General features: G+C 42.4%; 1 protein-coding gene across 7 annotated transcripts in view; it reads left to right on the forward strand.

The window, feature by feature from the left end:
• Window positions 1–19,067, forward strand: part of ARHGAP24 (Rho GTPase activating protein 24) — a 664,176-nt gene that overhangs the window by 562,862 nt on the left and 82,247 nt on the right. The window contains exon 1 of one of the 7 annotated variants that reach the window (XM_088445043.1): window positions 2,524–3,332. The exons of the other annotated variants lie outside the window; for them this stretch is intronic. Within the exon in view, the coding sequence (XP_088301169.1) occupies window positions 3,218–3,332 (115 nt within the window). The 5' untranslated portion in view covers window positions 2,524–3,217. Of the gene's footprint in view, window positions 1–2,523; window positions 3,333–19,067 lie in introns of those variants that run through there. 7 annotated transcript variants of the gene reach the window in all.

Genomic DNA, 19,067 nt, shown 5'->3' on the forward strand with positions numbered 1-19,067 from the left:
CACTAGGCAGTTTTTAGCAGCTGCCTGGCACCATGACCTGGTGGGCAACACTGAGACCACCTAGCAATAAAATGTTTCAACTTAATGCTTTGTGGTGGTTGCAGATCTTACCTGCCACTGCTGACGCATCTTCTTTGTCCACACTTTCACCTGGTCTGGCTGCGTCTGGCTATACTGTATGACATTGGTAATATAGATATACTGTAGTATTAATTCCCACCTATATTTAGTAATTTCAGCATTGAATTGTTTACTGAATGAGAGTAGAAATGATATGCTTATGTAGTAATGAATAGTGAAACAGGATTAACAGACCTTTCCACTCGGTACACAATACTCTCTTCCTGAGTTTCTGATTGTATTTAGCATTGCAATTACCAGAGTAGTTAAGTGTTTCTAGTAAAGTACAGATTAGGTGCACTGCACCTTGTTTTGTGAAACAGTGCAGAAATATAGTAATAACACAAAGGAGCGACGAAGTAGGTGTGCGGAGAGGAAATCGCCTATTTTCGTCTGCAAAATAACTTTTTATTCTGTATGTACTGTATAAACAGGGGCGTCGAAATGATTTTATGTTGGGGGAGCAACATAAAATTGTTCCAGCCCCCTGGCTGCACATGCTGCGCAGGGACTGTAGCAGTAGCAGTAGGCTGCACTGCCCCTGCACTGCACAGAAGAGGATTTGTAATGTGCAGTGTTTTAACTTGAAGACCGCATATTACACCTCCTCCTCCGTGTGGGGAAGGGCTGTGTAGCCTATTGCTATTAAGCACAGCCCCTGACAGTCCGCAGCAACCGCGCCTTTCATATGTTTGGTGGGGAGGGGTGAGGCGCCCACTTGCCCCTCCACCCGTTCCGATGCTCATGTGTATAAAGGGACTTGTGTTGTACCCATACTTACAGTACATTCTGACTGTGGAGGAGAGAGGCAGGTGGTCATTGCACGCAGCTGTAATTTGCAACATTGTGTGATGGGGCCATGATTATGTAATTTGTGTCACCCCAACTCCTATGATACAATGCTGCAACACACTGCAGAGTGCACAGACGGTGGGGCTACAGTAATACTGAGAATGGTGTCATTACATGCTCCAGGTCCATCCCATGTCACTAGGAAGTAGGAGGGATGTGGGAGATGACTTGCTAACCCAGGAGTTCATGGCAAGTATGATTATGCGTCCATGTTACATTTCTACTCTGAGCAAAGTACTACAAACTTTTACACACAAATAATAAATCACAGTTCTCCCTTTTTCATGATTAACTTAAGTCATAAGTTTAATGTTTTAAAATAAGGGTAGTTCTAATGTAATAGGAGGCTGGATTTTCACAGTTTTGCACTTTGGGCCTGATTCAGCAAGTATCGCAGTTGCTAATACGCGTGCAATTGGCCGATTATTGCATTCAGCGCTTTCGTATGCATCGCAGTGCGCTTTCCCGAGCCAGCCACTGTGATCGGGACTGCGATTGCAGTGACCACGCAGACCCATCGCAAAGTGATTGACAGTAAGTGCCGTTTGTGGGTGATAACGGGGGTGGTCGGCAAAATGCAGGCGTGTCAGTGCGTTTGAACGCCGTTGCATGGGCGTGTATTAATTATCCACTGCAATGCCCTACGTAACCTGAGGTCTCATAGCATGCGCTGAAAGTCAGAGCTTGTGGAAGTTTGTGTGTGAGGCTGCAGATGGTACTCGATTGTTCTGATGGTTTCACAGTCTTGCTAAACATTACGGATGTGTGTAAGGTAAAGTGGGCATCCTTATGTAGTGCTGTGGCGGTATAGCTATCGCAATGGATTGGTATACTATCGCAGTGGAACTGCATGCGTAATCGCTATTGCATCGCAGTTGCAATCTGTAGTGAATCAGGCCCTTTGTGCTGTCATTTCTTTACCCCATCTATACTGACTTCTAGTCAGTGGGGGGGCGTCCCAAGAGCGGCATTCACCTTCATGTGCACAGGGCAGATCATATCTGATGGAAAATCAAATGTGCGCCGTAAATGATCCTCGTAGGTCTCCTCTGCACCATCTGCTTCTCCTCTCCTTCACACTTTCATCCTCACTAACACTATCCTGCAATACAGTTGTACCCAAAATGGACTAATGGAATGGACCCAGAAGAAGGGGTGGGGGAAGCTTTGTATCACACGCAAGTAAGACATTTGCGAGATGAGGAAATATATGTGATTTATATACGTGCGAGCGTGTGTGTTTGTATATCTATATATATATATATAAACATATATATATATATATACTATATATATATATAGATAGATATTTTGTATTTATGTATTTTGCTATGGTAACTGTACACTGACATGAGATAACATGGGATTCTTGTTGAGAGGAAATCTGCTGGAGAATTGTGGACGCAGTGAAAATAAAGGTTAGTTGAAGAAGGAATGAAGAGGGAGGACTGCACCTTTAATAATCACTAAGCTGTCACACGTGACGCCTGCTTGAAGTCAACTCAAAGTCAGAGCTAGGGAATTCATTGCTACTGCTGCCTGGGATGGTTGTTTACACTCTCCTGCTTGCTGCAGCTCAGAACTACACCTGTATGCTGTATGCTGTATGAGAAGTGCCCGGAGCACATAGAGCCACTTCATTCCTTGGCTAAGGAGCAGTCTGAGCTTCAGTTTTCTAGTCAGCTAACTGGGAGAGAAGAAAACCTTCCTGGGGGGAGTCCCATTCTCTCCAGCAAGCCTCGGGATCAGACATTCTGGTACCTGGAACCCTGATAAAGTAGAATTCAGTAACTTTATTGGAAATGGATAATGACATAACAATATAACATATCATTGCTCTATACAGTTTCCTAGAGCTACTACAACTTGGGATATGAATTGAGAAAGCCTGAAAGGATTTATACAGTATTCTTCTCAGCTACTCATCAGCCAGGTTGCTGACTTTTTCCATGATAATTTAGCTTTTTCTTTGAAATTAGAGGGGAAACTGATTGTTGCTGACATCTTCACAAACAGGACCAGCAATGTGATCAGATATTAATAAGTCTTTTTCCTGACCTCTTTTACTTCTGAGTAACCTTTCATGACTGACAGAAAGAATATGAAGGAGATACGCAAGGAAACAAACAATACTCACAAGATGACATTTAATACAAAGTCCGCTGGTCCAGGGAATGATTCATAGGTCTTATCCAAATGCTACTTGTAAAGGGCACCACTGGTTCCAACGCGGGCTTGTACCTGTATGATGCTCGAAGACCGTAACGCAGCTGCTTCTCCCTCCGCATCCTTGTCCTCCAATCCATTTATTCCCAAAGCAACTTACCGGAAGATTAAAAGGTGCTTTAGCTTCAGGAGAGGTACAGTATGTCTGCATCTGTAAATCTGCCAACCCTTGGGACTGTAATAGCGATGCTGCACTTATTTCTGATGGGAAAAACATAAATGCTCTTTAGTTTTTATCCTTTTTTTCATGTTATCACCAAAAGCTTGAGCAAAACACTGCTCATAGAAAGATTATTTTATTGCATGTATATTTTTTCAGTGGGGAAGCAAAATAACGTAATGCATTTGGTTTAGTTTATAGTTTATATATCTTCTCACATTTATTCCATTGGATCACATTATGCAGCAAATCCTTGGTAGGGTTGAAGTTTACACAAAGTAATCAGATGGTTGTGTAGGAGCAGTGAACTCAATCACGCACAAAGTCAAAGGGAAAGCACTCACAATGTTTTCTGAACACTTGAAAGGCTTTGCTCTGCCAGCTCATATAACATCCCTCAGCTACATACTGTACTGTACACATGAACAGGAATCTTACATTCCATGTAGAGAATAAAGAGAATGTCATAGAATAATATTTCCACTTACAGGTCATCTGCAGTTACCTTTTTGCACACCCCTTAGTAATACCTGACAGCAGAGCCGTAACTAGACTTTTTGGTGCCCTGTGCCAGAAAGAGCATTGGCGCCCCCCCTTTTTTCAAATAGGGACATCGGACCCAAAAAAGGGCCATGGCCTCATGTGGAGGGCCAAGGAAGAGATAGGGGAGGCCAGGAGATTCTGGTGATAAAAGAAGAGGAAGCTACAAGTGAGAATGATAATAAACAGAAAATTGACAGGTCCAAACAGCGCCCCCTGGCCTGTGGTGCCCTGTGCCATGGCACTGGTCGCACTACCCTAGCTACGGCCCTGCCTGACAGTTATAAAAGGATTAGATAAAAAAAGGAAGATTGTGAAAGTGTCTAGAAGCATTATAGGGGTGTACAGAAGTGGGGTTTTAGTAATAATATTTTTGTATTTGTGACACTTGTATTATGTGACCACAGTTTGACCATATGCTGGTCTTTGGACTTATAAATGTCCTCCTAGTAATAAAAAAATGTCCAGCCTATGGCATTACAAGTTGCAGTTATGTTATTATTGTGCATAACCTATTGCCTTGTAAATGGCTGCTAGTGGTATTTCTGTAACTGTGTTTGTTGGGTTTTTTAATACTCCTTATAGGATTTTCTGCATGAGTTTTAGAGTAATATTTATGCTACCACTTCGGGGTCTATTTACTAAAGTGCAGGTTTTTAGAAGTGGAGACGTTGCCCATAGCAACCAATCAGATTCTAGCTGTTATTTTCTAGAAGGTGCTAGATATATGTTCGGTAGAATGTGATTGGTTGCTATGGGCAACATATACATTTCTAAAAACCCACACTTTAGTAAAAATACCCCCTACAGTTCTGAAGTCTTTGTACTTAAGTGAAGCTGCCTATTGGTTTTAGAAGATATCACAGGTATCCTGTGCCCTGGCTTAGAGATGTAGCTTGGAACCATGGTGTTTGGAGTCATTTGATTGATGGCTGGAATCAAATGGGGCTAATGCAAAGCGGACTGTATGCCTGTTTGCGGAGCATACATATCCTGTACATTTAAGCACTGTGCATGCTCCAAAAACAGGGGGCACACAACTAAGAGCCAATAAAGATGACAGAAACCTGTGACAGGCATACTAGATGTATAACACAGAGGCATAACTAGGATCAATGGCACTCAGGACAAAATGGTGCACCTTGAAACTGCTATTTAAAATTCTGGTTGAATTCTTATATTGCACTCAAATAAATACACATTGGAAACACAAAATGATAGAGACATGGAATCAAGGAAAAACATGAATCAATACCATGTACACATGTACAATGTGTAGACAATGGTGTAGCATGGGCAGAGCCAGTGGGGAGGGCACCATCATTCAAAGTTGTGCGTTGCGCACTGCATTGATTCTGGCAGGTGGTGTCAGACAGACCCTGACACTGCCCGCCGGGATCACCCCCGTAATTCACAAATTTTGAATGACATGTGAGATGCTTCCTATTGCCATAGAGGCAGTATGTGCCATGCAACACAACTTCCTGTTCACAAAGTGCACCCCCTGACCTGACCTCCCCGCATCTCCCTCTGACCCCTGCTCCTCACCCCATCTGATGATCTCTTGCTGGGCACCACGCTGTAAATCTAGGTCACTGGTAGTCTTCCTCCAGGCTGGATTTTGCACCCTGAATGGACATCAAGCAGCATTAGATATGGAACAGAGGTTGCTGCCTACTGTATATGCGCCCATGTCAGTCACGCCACTGCCCCATTAAGATCTGCCCCCTCCCCACCTGTAACTCTCCCTCTCCCAAGTACCTCTACCCCCTCTCACCAGTGTCTTTACTCCCTACCCAACTGTAGCTCTACTTCCTTCCCCATGGTGACTCTGCCTCCTCCCCTCCCGTACCTCTACCTCCCTCCCCACTTGTGCCTCTGCCCCCTTTCCATTAGTACCTCTGCCCCCTCCCCATCAGTACCTCTGCCTCCCTTCTCACTTGTACCTCTGTTCCTTGTCACCTGTGCCTCTGCATCCCTCCCCACTAGGGAGGGCTCTGGACCTCTCAGCCTTGGCTGGTATTGGAAAATAAGAGGGGGGTTCCCCCTATTTCCCAATAACCAGCACCAGGCTGCACCAGATGGGGGTTAACACTATAGCAGTGGGACACGTGGCTTTGTGTCCACCTGCCATAATGATGATCAGCCCCAAAGTGGTCAACCCAGGGCTGGAATCCCTCAGGAAGTCAGGACCCTCCTCCAAAAAATAAAATTAAAATAAAATTAAGGTCGCCCATCCTGAGGTTATTACCTCCACCCCTGGTGGAGGTGGATGTTGGGTAATGGCGATTAAATAGTTAACTAATATTATTCTTTAGAGGTGAACTACAAGCCCCAGCATGACGGCACTTGTGAAACCATTTTTAATTTGCTGCCAATTTCAAAAATCTTTTAAATGGGCCGCACCTCCATTGTGCATGTGGGGCATTGGTGGAAACCCACCACCACTGCTTATTGTGCAGCTTGGCAGCAGCTGTATTAGCTGACGGGGACTGGATCCTCCAGGACCCAGGCCAGCTACCATGCCCAGGATCCGATGTTAATTAGCTGGAAAATGCTGCTGCTTCAGAGATCGGTCGCCAGCTCTGATCTCAGCAGAGCAGATCGTTCGGCTAATGGAAGCTTCGGTCGGGTGAGGATACACACTTATCCAATGTCATATCAACTTGTCGGTCGGGATTCTGGTTGAATGCAGATTGGACAAGTGTGTACCCAGCTTTAGATTGCAGGTTTTAACAGTTTGGGATTAGACATGTGTATAAATCACAGTTGCATTGAGGTTTCCTCTTTCCCAAAAATATCTGGCTATTGGTATGAGTTATCAGGGGTTCTTAGGTTATAAAAAACTACATTGAATGTGGATCCTAACTCCCTGGGGTTTCTCAGTTTTCCTTTGGTTAAACTTATATAAAAAAATATAGGGGTAGATTTATCAAAGCTTGGAGAGAGAGAAAGTGAAGAGATAAAGTACCAACCAATTAACTCCTAACTGTCATTTTGATAAATCTCTCCCATAGTCTGCCAATGTCCTGGAGGTGGTAACAGTCACGTTTACCTGGTAAGATGGTCATTTAGCCAAATGACTAATGAAATCTGTAGGAGTTAGCCATCCATCCACTTGTGTGAATACATTTTTCACAGATCCCATGCTATGGCATAGATCCCATCCTATGGCGAGGACAACTGGATTACACTGATGTTAATAGCACAGGAGATAGATTTACTAAAACGTCTATCATGGAAAAGTGGAAGTATTGCCCATAGCAACCAATCAAATTCTAATTGTCATTTTCCCTGCACATTCTAGAAAATGATAGCTAGAAGCTGGTTGGTTGCTATGGCAGTACCTCCACTTTTCTATTTTAGAATGTACCTCCATAGGATGTTGATGAAAGCCCTTCTGGAAATAATGCACAGTCATCATTGCCCTATTCTCTTTGAGGTAAATAACGTTTTAATGGGGGAAGGTATCAAACCATCTAAAGACTAGAGAAGTGAACCAGTGGAGAAGCTTCTTAGCTATCATTTTATAGAAGGTACTTGATAAATTTGTCGCTCTTTAGAAGGTTTGATACATTTCCCCCTAAATGACACAGCAGATGTATAACTAAATTGTGTTGAAAGGATGCCCTACTAAATGTTGCTATGGTTTTATCACCAAAACGAGTGATATATTTCACAATGTATGATAAATGGTGCTCCAGCCAATCAGCTCCCAACTGTCATTTTTCTAACAGTTGACAGTTGGGAGCTGATTGGCTGGAGCACTATTTATCATACAAAGTGAAATATATCACTCGTTTTGGTGATAAAACTCCTTAGTAAATAAAACCTGTGACATATTGCTATAGAGGTTGCACACACCAGGGGCGTATCTATAATTGGTGCAGGGTGTGCGGGGAACACGGGCCCCTGGGTCCAGGGGGGCCCCGCACCCATAATATTACTTACCTCTCCGGAGTCCCACATCGGCGCGGGGGTCCGGCTCTGTAAAATTACTGGAAAATGGCCACCGTGGCCATTTTCCCGTCGTTTGCACATGCGCAGTACAGGGAAAATGGCCGCCGTGGCCATTTTCCCGGTGACCTGTGCATACACTATAGACTCTGGGCACACTCTAGTGCCCAGAGTCTATAACTCCGGCGCTGGCCGCACACAGCTCAGTGCGCTGCTGGCCGCCAGGCAGAGAGGAGGGGGTCCGTGTCACAGACTGCACACAGGCCCCCTCTACTCTAGAGATGCCCCTGGCACACACCATCACTTACAGTGTAAAACTGCCAAGCACTGCTTTTGACAGAGATCGGTGACTGAAGTTAGAAAAGTGGAGGCTTTGTTCAGTGCAGTTCAGTGATACACATGCCTGGCTGTGAGCTGCTAATACCCAGTCATATCTCTGTAGTCCTCTTTGGCAAGAAATGTCCTCCTCACTTTTCAAGCTAAACTCCATATTGGCTGATGTCAGTCTACACTTCCTAGGCATCAACATATACTTATCTACAATAAAGACTCAGAGGCATATAATTTAAAATTATAATAATTAAAAGGGGAAGTATGGGGGTGAAGAAAGGCCCTAGTACTGACAGTATAACCATCTGCAAACCCAACACCAAGACCTAGATGGGATCCTTCTGCCATTCCATCAAACTCCACTCAAGGTATCCAGCTCCCCTCTCATTGACATAAATCCATCTGGACCATTGGTGTCGCTGACTTCAGTAGGGTAGAATCAGTCTAACCCGGGTATTGGCGAGGAGCGCCCCTGCAGCCGGTCTTTCCTACAAACAAAAAAACTGACAGTAACAGGCAAGAGAAACCTGAAAGTTCCACAGGACATAGACATACCCCAAATAATGCATACACTCCACCCCTAATTTTGTGACCAATGAAAATACAGAAACTAGAACTATTAATAGTGTCAGGTGGCTGAACCAAGCTTTGAGCAAAATTTACTAAGCGGTGGGTTCTAAACCCCGGCGGTTTGACAGCGGGGTCTAAACCCCGGGGGTTTGGTGGCGGTTTTGCAGCAGTTTCTATATAACAGCCCTGTTCTATTCTAAAATGTGTTTTGATGGCGATTTTGCGGCGGTTTTGGCCTTAGTAAATCTGCAAAACCGCCTACAAACCACCGGGGTTTAGAACTCGCCGCTTAGTAAATTTTGCCCTTAGTGTTTAAAAAGCCGCCAGGCATATTAAATGCCTTCTGCCACAGATTCCTGTCACAAGCAGTGATTGGCATTTACATATGCCAGGGTGTACAACCCTTTAAGTAGTGAGTCTGCATACTTCATACTACATGGTAACAACAATGTTTCCAGTTCTCACTTGAGTGATAATTGATCATTAGTTGGAATAGGCTTGTTAACCAGATTGTTGACATAACTCTTTTAGACCCAGTCAATAAAAGCCTGTCAGATAAACATCCCTGAACATGATTAAGAAAGAACTGCAGGATCAAGAAATATCTTGTGGCATCTGCAAGTTATTTATTTCACTATTGTTACCTTGGTGGTGCTTTCTTTTTGACATGTTATCTAAATTCCTATTAAAGGAATGGTTAAGTCTAAGCTAGAATCAAAGCAAAGTGGACTTGCTGAGCTGTGACCTTTTCAAGCAGGTGAAGAGAGAACATTCTGGTGTGTACTGTAAATATAAAGCAGGCTTTGACAAAAGAGTGAGAGAAGCCAGAATACAAACACTTATGTATATACCAAGGGGCCGCCAATGGCAGCTATCAGCTAAGGAGGACAGAGGGCCTGATTCATAGATGGACGCACTGCCGATGTTGGACTCAGTGGAGCGATTTTTTTTTTACACTGCTCGTACATCAAAGCCGCACTGCGCACATGTGGTGATGGATTAACGACATTCACAGAGAGGATTTATTCGCAAAGTGAGTGACAGATAGCGTTTGAGGAAGATAACGGGAGGTGCTTAGAAACACGCAGGCATGTCAGAACTGTTTTCTGGGCGTACTCTAGTGAGGCTGTGCTTCTTAGGAGAGCCGCTCTGTCTGAGACAGCATCGGCTCACTCAGATGCTCCATGTGCGGCCAATGTTTCCGTTTCTGTTTTGTAGGTGAGTGGCAGATGTCACATACCCTGGAGGTGGGCATCTCAGTGCATAAGATGGTGGCTGAGACATTAGCATATTATCACAAGTCCGCTGCGTACGTGATCGCAGTTGTGACGGGATTTGCGTCCATCTCTGAATCAGACCCAGAGGCAACGGGAATGTATATATCACCTTTTACGTGCAGATGAAAAATGGAAGGTTTTGAAATGATAGCCTAGCTCTGATATTTAATGCAGTTTTCATTGTGAAATGACCACTCCATCTAAATTATAGTATACCGATATGACACATTGAATGCAATGTCTATTTTTCACATTTATATTGCAAGATACTGTATTGCCCGTGCTGCTCCCTACCTTTGGAATGCTCTCCCTCTCCCTATCAGACTCTCCACCCCTCTACAAATCTTCAAACAGGCTCTCAAGACCCACTACTTCATCAAGGCCTTCCAGCTCTCATCTTAACCCACTTCATGCTCTTTCCTCCCTATCTTCCCCATCTGTGTCACGCCTGGCTGTCTGCCCCTCCCCTTTAGAATGTAACCTCTCAGGAGCATGGCCCTCTTCCCTCATGTGCTTCTCTTTCCCTCACTCATACGATCATCTACTTCAAACTCCCCACAAGGGCACTTAACACTTGGTTGCTGATGCCCTGATGCTTATTTCTGTGTTATGATCACTATTGCAGCAATGTTAATAAACCATGTCCTTGTCCTGCATTATTTTGTACTGTAATTCAATGTTTTCTTGTTTGCTCATATGTTTATGTACTTTGTAAGGTGCTGTGGACTTGTGGCGCCATATAAATATTGGATAATAATAATTTAACTGGTAATAAAAAAGGGAAGAAAAACATTTATCCATCAAACAGGAAATACAGTTTGTTTGGTCTATGTCTACCACTCCATCTCATTGAGCATGTTCTTAATTATGCCATAAAAAGGGTAAATCATTGCTTATGGTACTTATTTTAGCGTATAACTTTTTGTAGTATTGTATTGTTGCTGAATATGACAGAGGTGTCACCAAAATAATAATAATAATAATAATAATAATAATAATAATAATAATAATAATAATAATAATTAATCTATTTAATAATTTGCTCTATGCAATCAGTTGGTCTGGAGGATGGTGGCAACACTCATTAAGATCCGGATCCCATTACCATTGCTGATTTCTGCTCACACCTTCATAGGTTTCAATCACAAATCAGCTAGTTGGATGTAATGGGCAAAGCTTCCTCTGTAATGAGGCTTACACTCCTTTGGTCCCTAAAACCTTCTTGACCGTTTATACCCTTTTTTGCTCTAAGCATCCAATGGGGGAAATTGATTTTCATAGCCGCAGCTTCCGTCCAAAGTGACTGGAACTATTTATTTGTTTGTGCTGCTGGGCATGAGTGCCACAGGAGCAGAGGCGTTAACTAGGGTTTTTGGCACCCAGGGCAAATAGAAAAACGGCCCACCCCCTTCCAAAAAAAAGAAAATATATTTTTTTATAAAATCATGATACAAATTAGTGTTCACAGCAGACCGGGGGCAGAGCAGTGCGTTGAGGTGCGTGCAGGGCTTTCCTACACGTGCCTTCAGCATGTGCACTCCCGAAAAGGGATTGTGGCCGCCCCGGGGAAGGTGCGTGTCCTCGTGAGACATCCCCAATTCTTCACCCTTGATGATCCACATACATTGAAAAAGCCAGTTCCACATAAAATTCATTAAAAAAGCCAGATCCATGTTAAATTATATGTACTGTAATTTAATACACAGCCACACAGTCGCAGAAGCTCCAATCACAGCAATTGGCAGCCCAGTTTGAATAGACCATGCGGGTGGGAGAGACAGGGGCTCTGGCTGGCGGCCCATGTACACACGCCCCCTAGACACGCCACCTTAGGACTTATCGCGTATGTCGCACCCAAATACACCAGGATTAGCCAGTTTGCAAATAAGTTCATGGGTATGTCACTAAATTTAACTCAAACTTATGACAATACTGGTGCTTTCACCAGTGAATCACAAATGACACCACCAGATTATTGAAATAACCAATACATTTATAAACATATATTTTATTGATTTAATAACATATTAAGCAAAGACATTGCTATATCCTTTTACATTGCCCTTCTTATCTACGGGATGTTTCTTTTATCCCTGAGCTCGCCTGAGGACACCTGCATGGTGGTTTGACAGGTGTGCCGCCCTAGTCAAACCATCCAGGTGTTGTATTCTTGGAAACTGGGGTCTTGACAAAGAACTGCTGATAGACTTAAACATCAACATGCTTTGGTGACTTAAGTTGTGAGTAATAAATCAAGCATCTTGCTGAAAAAGCCCTGCCTCATCTTTCTTTAGATTATACTTGTGATGACCTGATGGATGTCATTAAGGATTTAGCACCCCAGTGCTGACTTCTATGAGGGGCTTTAGAAAGGGCGGTGCAGCCAGTGTCATTGCCAAGGGTGCAGGGCCCTAGTGGCGGCACCACTTCTGCTCCTGCTGACGGCTGTAATGGTGCTCATATTGAATTAAAATGGTGCGATGGGTGAAATGGACCCCCACCCCCTCCCGAAGCTCAGCCCGGCTCGGCTTCCATGAGACGTTAAAACCTCATAATGTCTCATCTCAGGAATTGAGAAGAAAAGAGGAACCTCACTCAGCCGCAAAGACAAGCTGCATGAATTGGAAGGGATGATGAACAACAGTAGAAGAATGGAGAAAGTGAAAAACAATATAGAAGCCCAGAGTAGAACAGTAAAGGGACCCATACATCTAGCAGCTATTGCGGCAATTCCTTGCTCTGCCGACAGCGGGGTCTGTGAATCGGGGATATTCAACATATTGAACAATGTCTATTCCCCGATCCCAACCCGAAAATGATTGGAATCTGCAAATCGGGGATTTTTCTTTTGGTGTGTATAGTTTACCAAATCAGTTACTCGGTCGGTGGGAAGGTTGGGCAACCGGCGGGAAGGTCAGGTAGGTATCCATTTTTAAATACCATAGTATTAATATATTTGCCTATATGTTTGCTCCCTCAGGAAATGTGTTTTCACTTTCAAACTTTCAGATTTTCTGGTCTCTTCCTGTTTTTTTCCTGGTTTTCCTGGTCAAATTCCCTGTCAAATGTTGTACTTAAAATAATGTTGTAATTACATAACAGGAGAGCTAATAAAACTAACTACAGACAACAAAAATTCAAAACCGAAAATGTAATTCTATCTGACTAGGAAAAAGAATTCCAAAGTGGAAACACTAGACTGCACCTAAGTGCTGTTGGGGCCCCTGGGCAACAAACGTGTGGGGGCCCCTATCATTAAAAGTTGTGTGTGTACAAATGTATATATTCATATATATATATATATATATATATATATATATACACACACACACACACATATATGTATATATATATATATATATACAAATATATGTATGTATGTATATACAGCATACAAACATATATATATATATATATATATGTATGTATGTATACATACATACATATATATATATTTTATACACATACATAGGGCTACCTGCCTGATGTGTATATACCTATACCAGCAATCACCAGCATTCCATGGAAGAAAGAATGAACCAGACTCGTCCTTTCTTGCAAAGAATGCCGCCATATGCTATATGTATATTTACATATACAAATGTATACATATATACACATATACATAGACACAGATAGACATATGCATTACTGCTTACTTCTCATGGTTTCAGAGGCAGCAGCAGAAGTTCGACCAGCGAGATTCGCGGGTCTCTGAATAGGGCTTGGGGCCAAATGATGGGAGAGGTGGGGCTTAAACGCGAGCTGTGTCAGGCGTCTCCATTGAAAGAAGAAAAAAAATGGTTAATTTGAGGGATGTGGCCGGGGTCTGCGGACAGTGTGTGAGCGCCCCCTATGTGTGGGGGCCCTGGGGTGACCACCCCTGTCGTCCTGCCCTTCTGTACCTTAGAATTGCAGATTTCCATGCAAACAGGCTGCTGCAAACGAAGAAAACCAGGGGAAAAAAAAGTGGAAATATTGCTGCAAACCAGGAAAAAACAAAAAACAAAAGTGGAAACACTGATCCGGAACGTCATATTACCAGTGTGCTTTTGCTTTCTAATAATATTGCTGTTTGTACATCACATACAAAGCAGAAATAATAGCAAACCAGGCTTTATTTTGTCCTCATACTCCCTGATCAATTACAGCTAAGGGGGAGTTTCTTCTGCTCAGATTTCTGACAGGTCCTCTCAGTGTCTTAATTGCACATTAGGGTATAGTTTATTTTCATAGGTTACCTAGTCTCCAAGAATGGTTATTTAATTGATGGAATAAAATAAAGATTATTGCGTCTCATCATTTGAATAAAGCAGGTTATTCCAGACTACAAGGTGGTTTGTAAGTTACTGGTGGACTCCTGGGGGTATATTTCCTAAAGGTTAATTTTTATAGATTTTAATTGATTTAAAATTCGATCAACATCAATGTTGATTTTCTGGGGCTAAATCACACATTTACTAATACTTAAAAAACAAATAAAAAATGATCTGTTAGCGAATGTATGATTCAGCCCTAGAAACATAACATCGACGTTGGCCGAGTTTAAATCGATTAAAATCTACCTTTAGTAAATTTACCCCCAGAACTCTATTGTCCTGCTTTAATTTAGAAAATATAACTGCAGATTTTAGGTCATTTTTCAGTTTATCTTTTCTGAATACTGTCATCTTGGCGCATTTAAGTCTTTGACGTTTATTATTTTCTTTTTGCATTTGTCTCTTAGCTATTAACTATTCAACATTGGCTAAAATTTTTAATATAGTATTTTGTATTTCCAAAGATCATTTTAAAAAGTTTTGTGTGACCTTTAGTGTGTTTGTGTGTAACACACACACACCTATATATATTTATATACCCACACATTTACTATCAAGTATAAACCGAAATTATATACCATATCTGCCACAATTATTGAAGTAGTCATTGTTATACAGTATTACTAATAGTATTAACTATTTGTAGCTGCTATTGTATCTAAATTCCTCGAGAACCTTATATTGCATCATATTTGATGTAAGCATTGCTTTACGGAAATCAGTGCTGTTTCTCTAACCCAAAATTACAGATGTTACTTATTATGGTTTTCTGCCAATGATTCTTGTAGACACACACTTTCTATGTGGAGTAGTCTATGGGGCTGATGGTCCCCCTCTGCGCATGCACCGCTTCCGGCGTACGCATGCACGAGACCCGTCCAGCGACGGCAGCTCCATCGCTACGGGTCTCGCTACAAGACGTGGCGGCTGTCGATGTTGATTGACAGCTGGCCCCGTTTGTAGGCGAGGAGGGGGGGGTGGCTGCACAAATGCAGACGTTCCTTTAGGAACGCCTAGATTTGTGGGAGGCCCTACTGACTTCACTCGTGATGTCAGCAGTGGACTTCCTGCTCTATCAGAGCAGTGAGTCCTCTCGGGCTTGCGAGAGCTGAGACCCTACCACAGGGTCTCCTCGCAAGCCCAATGGTCGTGATAATCGCGACGGGCTCCAGGCCACTTGCAAAAGCTGTGGGTGGCCACCCACAGCTTAGCGAGCGGCCTGGTAAAAAAAAATAAAAAATCCCCGCCCTGATTCAGAGCGAGCGGCTCTGAATCAGACCCTATGCTCGCAGTGCCCACTATACTCAGGTTTAGCGTGCAGCAAAGTTAATAAATGTGTTATGTTAAACAAATCGCATTCATGTTTGACAAATATGTCTCTGTGTTTTATCCTGGTGACACCAGAAGAAATCTTTTATGTTGCGTATCCATGGTCTGACATTGCATTTGTATAAGCAAGCCTGTGAAAGAGTTTGCAAACTGCTTCACCCACCAATCAGCAACAGGTTTCTGCAGATGCTCTCCTTCCCCCCAGCTACTTGTGGAATGTGCAGAATTTGGAGACTGAGATTAACAGATTAGTTTTCAGATGACTAAAGTGATTTCAGGACATTGCTCCAACTGAAAATACATGTGCAATTAATTTTATGAAACATCATTTAAAAAAAAACTAGCAGACCACCAGCAAGAACATATTATTTTTCTAGTTGTGGGAAAACTGTAATTATATTTTGGATGAATTAGTTTTACGTCTCTTTATTGGTCTCAGCTAATCTTTTAATAATTTCTGTGTTTGCATAAAAAAATTGTCTATTTATCTTGAAATATGACTAGAAATTCTCAGAAGCCAAGATTCATTTGTATTGTCTATTGTACTAAATGCAATATAGAAAGGACAAATCCTTATTACAGTTTGCACGCAAAGACAATACCTATTGTCTGGAAAATATTGTCATGATACTAAAGATCAATGTTTCTTGCTGTGGTGTCTTCATGGTACAGGGACACGTGAAAATGCAGATCTTGGTGTGTTTCCTTAGTCAAAGCTATTAGGAGTGTTCCTGTTAATGCATAATCTGTCCTTTGCCCTGGTAACTTTGCAATGGGATACATAATATTATTTTTGTTCATCTGTAAGTACTTTTGTTATTGACTGTATACAAGCCATAAGCTTGGGTTAAGCGGCAGACGTGTGGGACTCTGTCCATCTTTAAAGATCTGCTGCCCTGGCTCCTGAAATAAATGATGTGTACTGATGTGTCACAGCTTGAACTTCTAGAGATCGAGATCTTAGTGGATTTGCCTGGATGACTTTTTGAAGTGGGCCAGGCAGACTTCCCTGCCAAGAGATGAACTATGTTCTAATTTTACAGCACTTGTAGATAAACACAAACCAAAGCAGAATGAGTTAACAATACTGTATGCACATTTTTTTTTTTAATTCCAATTAATTTAAATACCTATCAGGTTATTGCTTTAGCCATTATTGTCCATGTGACTGCTGTCGAGCTTGGCAGGCCCTTATCTAGAGTTGCCAACTCATCCATTGAAGGAGATACACATATGATTTATACAGAGGCTGTAGGATTACTTCAGTTTCCCAGTTGGTGAACCTGTGTTCTTCAGATGTGTCCAATATTAACAGGGTGAGTTGTCCAGATGGAATCTCCCCTGCCTGGAATACTATTATATTATATCCATATTTACAGGAATCTAATAGCAGTGAATCACTGCATTGCACAGCGGTGGGGGAGCTCATCATGATGCAGGTCGCATCACATCCTTCATTTGCCTCTTGGACGTCCCCTAACAATAGACAAGTGTGATATAATCAAAGGTACCGCTAAAATATTCAATATGATGCCATGTGCAAGAATATGTTAGGTCGTTCTAATCTGGAAAGACTTAACATATGGTGGAAGCACAAACTGAAAATAAAATAGTGTTATTTCACCTCATTTGCTCTTTATTCCAGACAGTTCTAATATAGATATAGCTGAGGTCACACACTGTGTGGTACTGACATTGTATAGTGCCATTACCTTTTATCTTTTAAAGCTTCTGGAAAACAATCTCCTCATTCTAAGTAAATAATACTTTGCTTAATTGCGCGAACCAGATAATATTTGACACTTTGTGCTTTATAAAGTCACACCTAAATTCATACATAATTATCTCCAGCCCATCATGAACTGTATGTAATTTGGGGGTTTAGTACTATGATGTGTGTCTCTCGTGTTACTTTTCTGTTTGAGTGTGTTTTCTTGCAGTATAACAATGTTTGATGTTTTGAAACAATACTGCACATGCCTAATAATATTTATTTTGCTACACTACTGTATTAAACTTATGTTAAATAAAACTGTTACTGAAAAAATATTATTTTTATTTATTTAAAATTAAAATATAGGCAAAAGCTCATGGATATTGTTGGCGACTGTAAAGGTGGGGCATGAACGCTTTATGTATGAGGGTCGGAGCTGCTCGTTGAAATATGAATAGATATAGAATAAATGGAATAACTCTATGGGCCAAATGTAATAGGTAGTCTGTTTTAGTAACAGTACAAACTCGCACTTTCTCGCACTTTTAAAAAGTGCAAGTTTGTACTGAAACTCGCAAATTCAATAGCCTGCGAACTTTTCAGCTCGAGGCTACTGCATTTGCGAGTTTAGGACTATGTAAACTGACACCTTTTAATGCGAGTAGCATTAAAAGGTGTGAGTTTTAGAGAAGCCATCACAGATCAGTGAGATCCGTGATGGCTTCTGTGTGTGTGTAAAAAAAAAATGTGCACCCCCTCCCCAAAAGCATAACCAGCCCCGAGCTTTATAAATGCTGTTCTGGTTCTAAAAGTACAGGGGCCAAAATGCGTAGGGGGCCCCTGTATATTAAGAACCAGCACAGGGCTTTGTTGAGCTGGTCCTGGTTCTGGAAAATCAGGGGACAAAACGAGTAGGGGTCCCCTGAAAATTCCAGAACCAGCACCGAATTCTATCTAGCGAGGGGATAATGCCACAGCCAGGGAAAACCTTTCACCGGTTTCCCCTGGGGAGTTGGGTACTCCCCCAATAAAGGGGTACCCCTCTCCAGGGCACCCCAGGCCTAGACTGATAGCACGGGGCTATCCCCGGCACACTAGGGCGGTGGGTGACGGATTGAGGTTAATCTTGTGGTTACATCAATGATACAATGTCACGACATTGTATCATTGATGTAACCACAATTAATCTTGCGGCTACGATGTAGTGGTTCCCACCATAGACTTCAATGGGGATTTCTCATCATAGAAGTCTATGGGAGACAGGGGCTGGCCGCATTCAGCTAATCAGGGAGCTGCTCCAACGGAGATGCTCCCTGATTGGCTGGCGGCCCTTTCACTGACGGGGCACACGTGTGCCCCGGTCATTTACGCGGAGCAAAGGTATGTGTACACACATACCTTTGCTCAGTCCGGCATGTATCGGGTTTTTTCCGTTTTTTTAATTTTAACCCCTGGATTGCCAGTGGACGTGATCGACGCATAGGAGAGGTGAGTATGGATTTTTATTTTCAGGTACACCCCTATGGATTACTTCGGATACTAGGTGAGTATGTGTGAGTGTGAGTGTGCATGTATGTTTTATTAAAATTATACTTTCACGGTGTATGTTTGTTTATTTACGTATTTCTTTAGTTGTGGAACTACAAGTGCCAGCGGGCCCGTAATGCCCCGCA

This window comes from Taudactylus pleione, unplaced genomic scaffold, assembly GCF_031769625.1.
Source record: "Taudactylus pleione unplaced genomic scaffold, aTauple2 ptg000376l, whole genome shotgun sequence".
In the NCBI taxonomy this organism is placed as follows: Eukaryota; Metazoa; Chordata; class Amphibia; order Anura; family Myobatrachidae; genus Taudactylus; species Taudactylus pleione.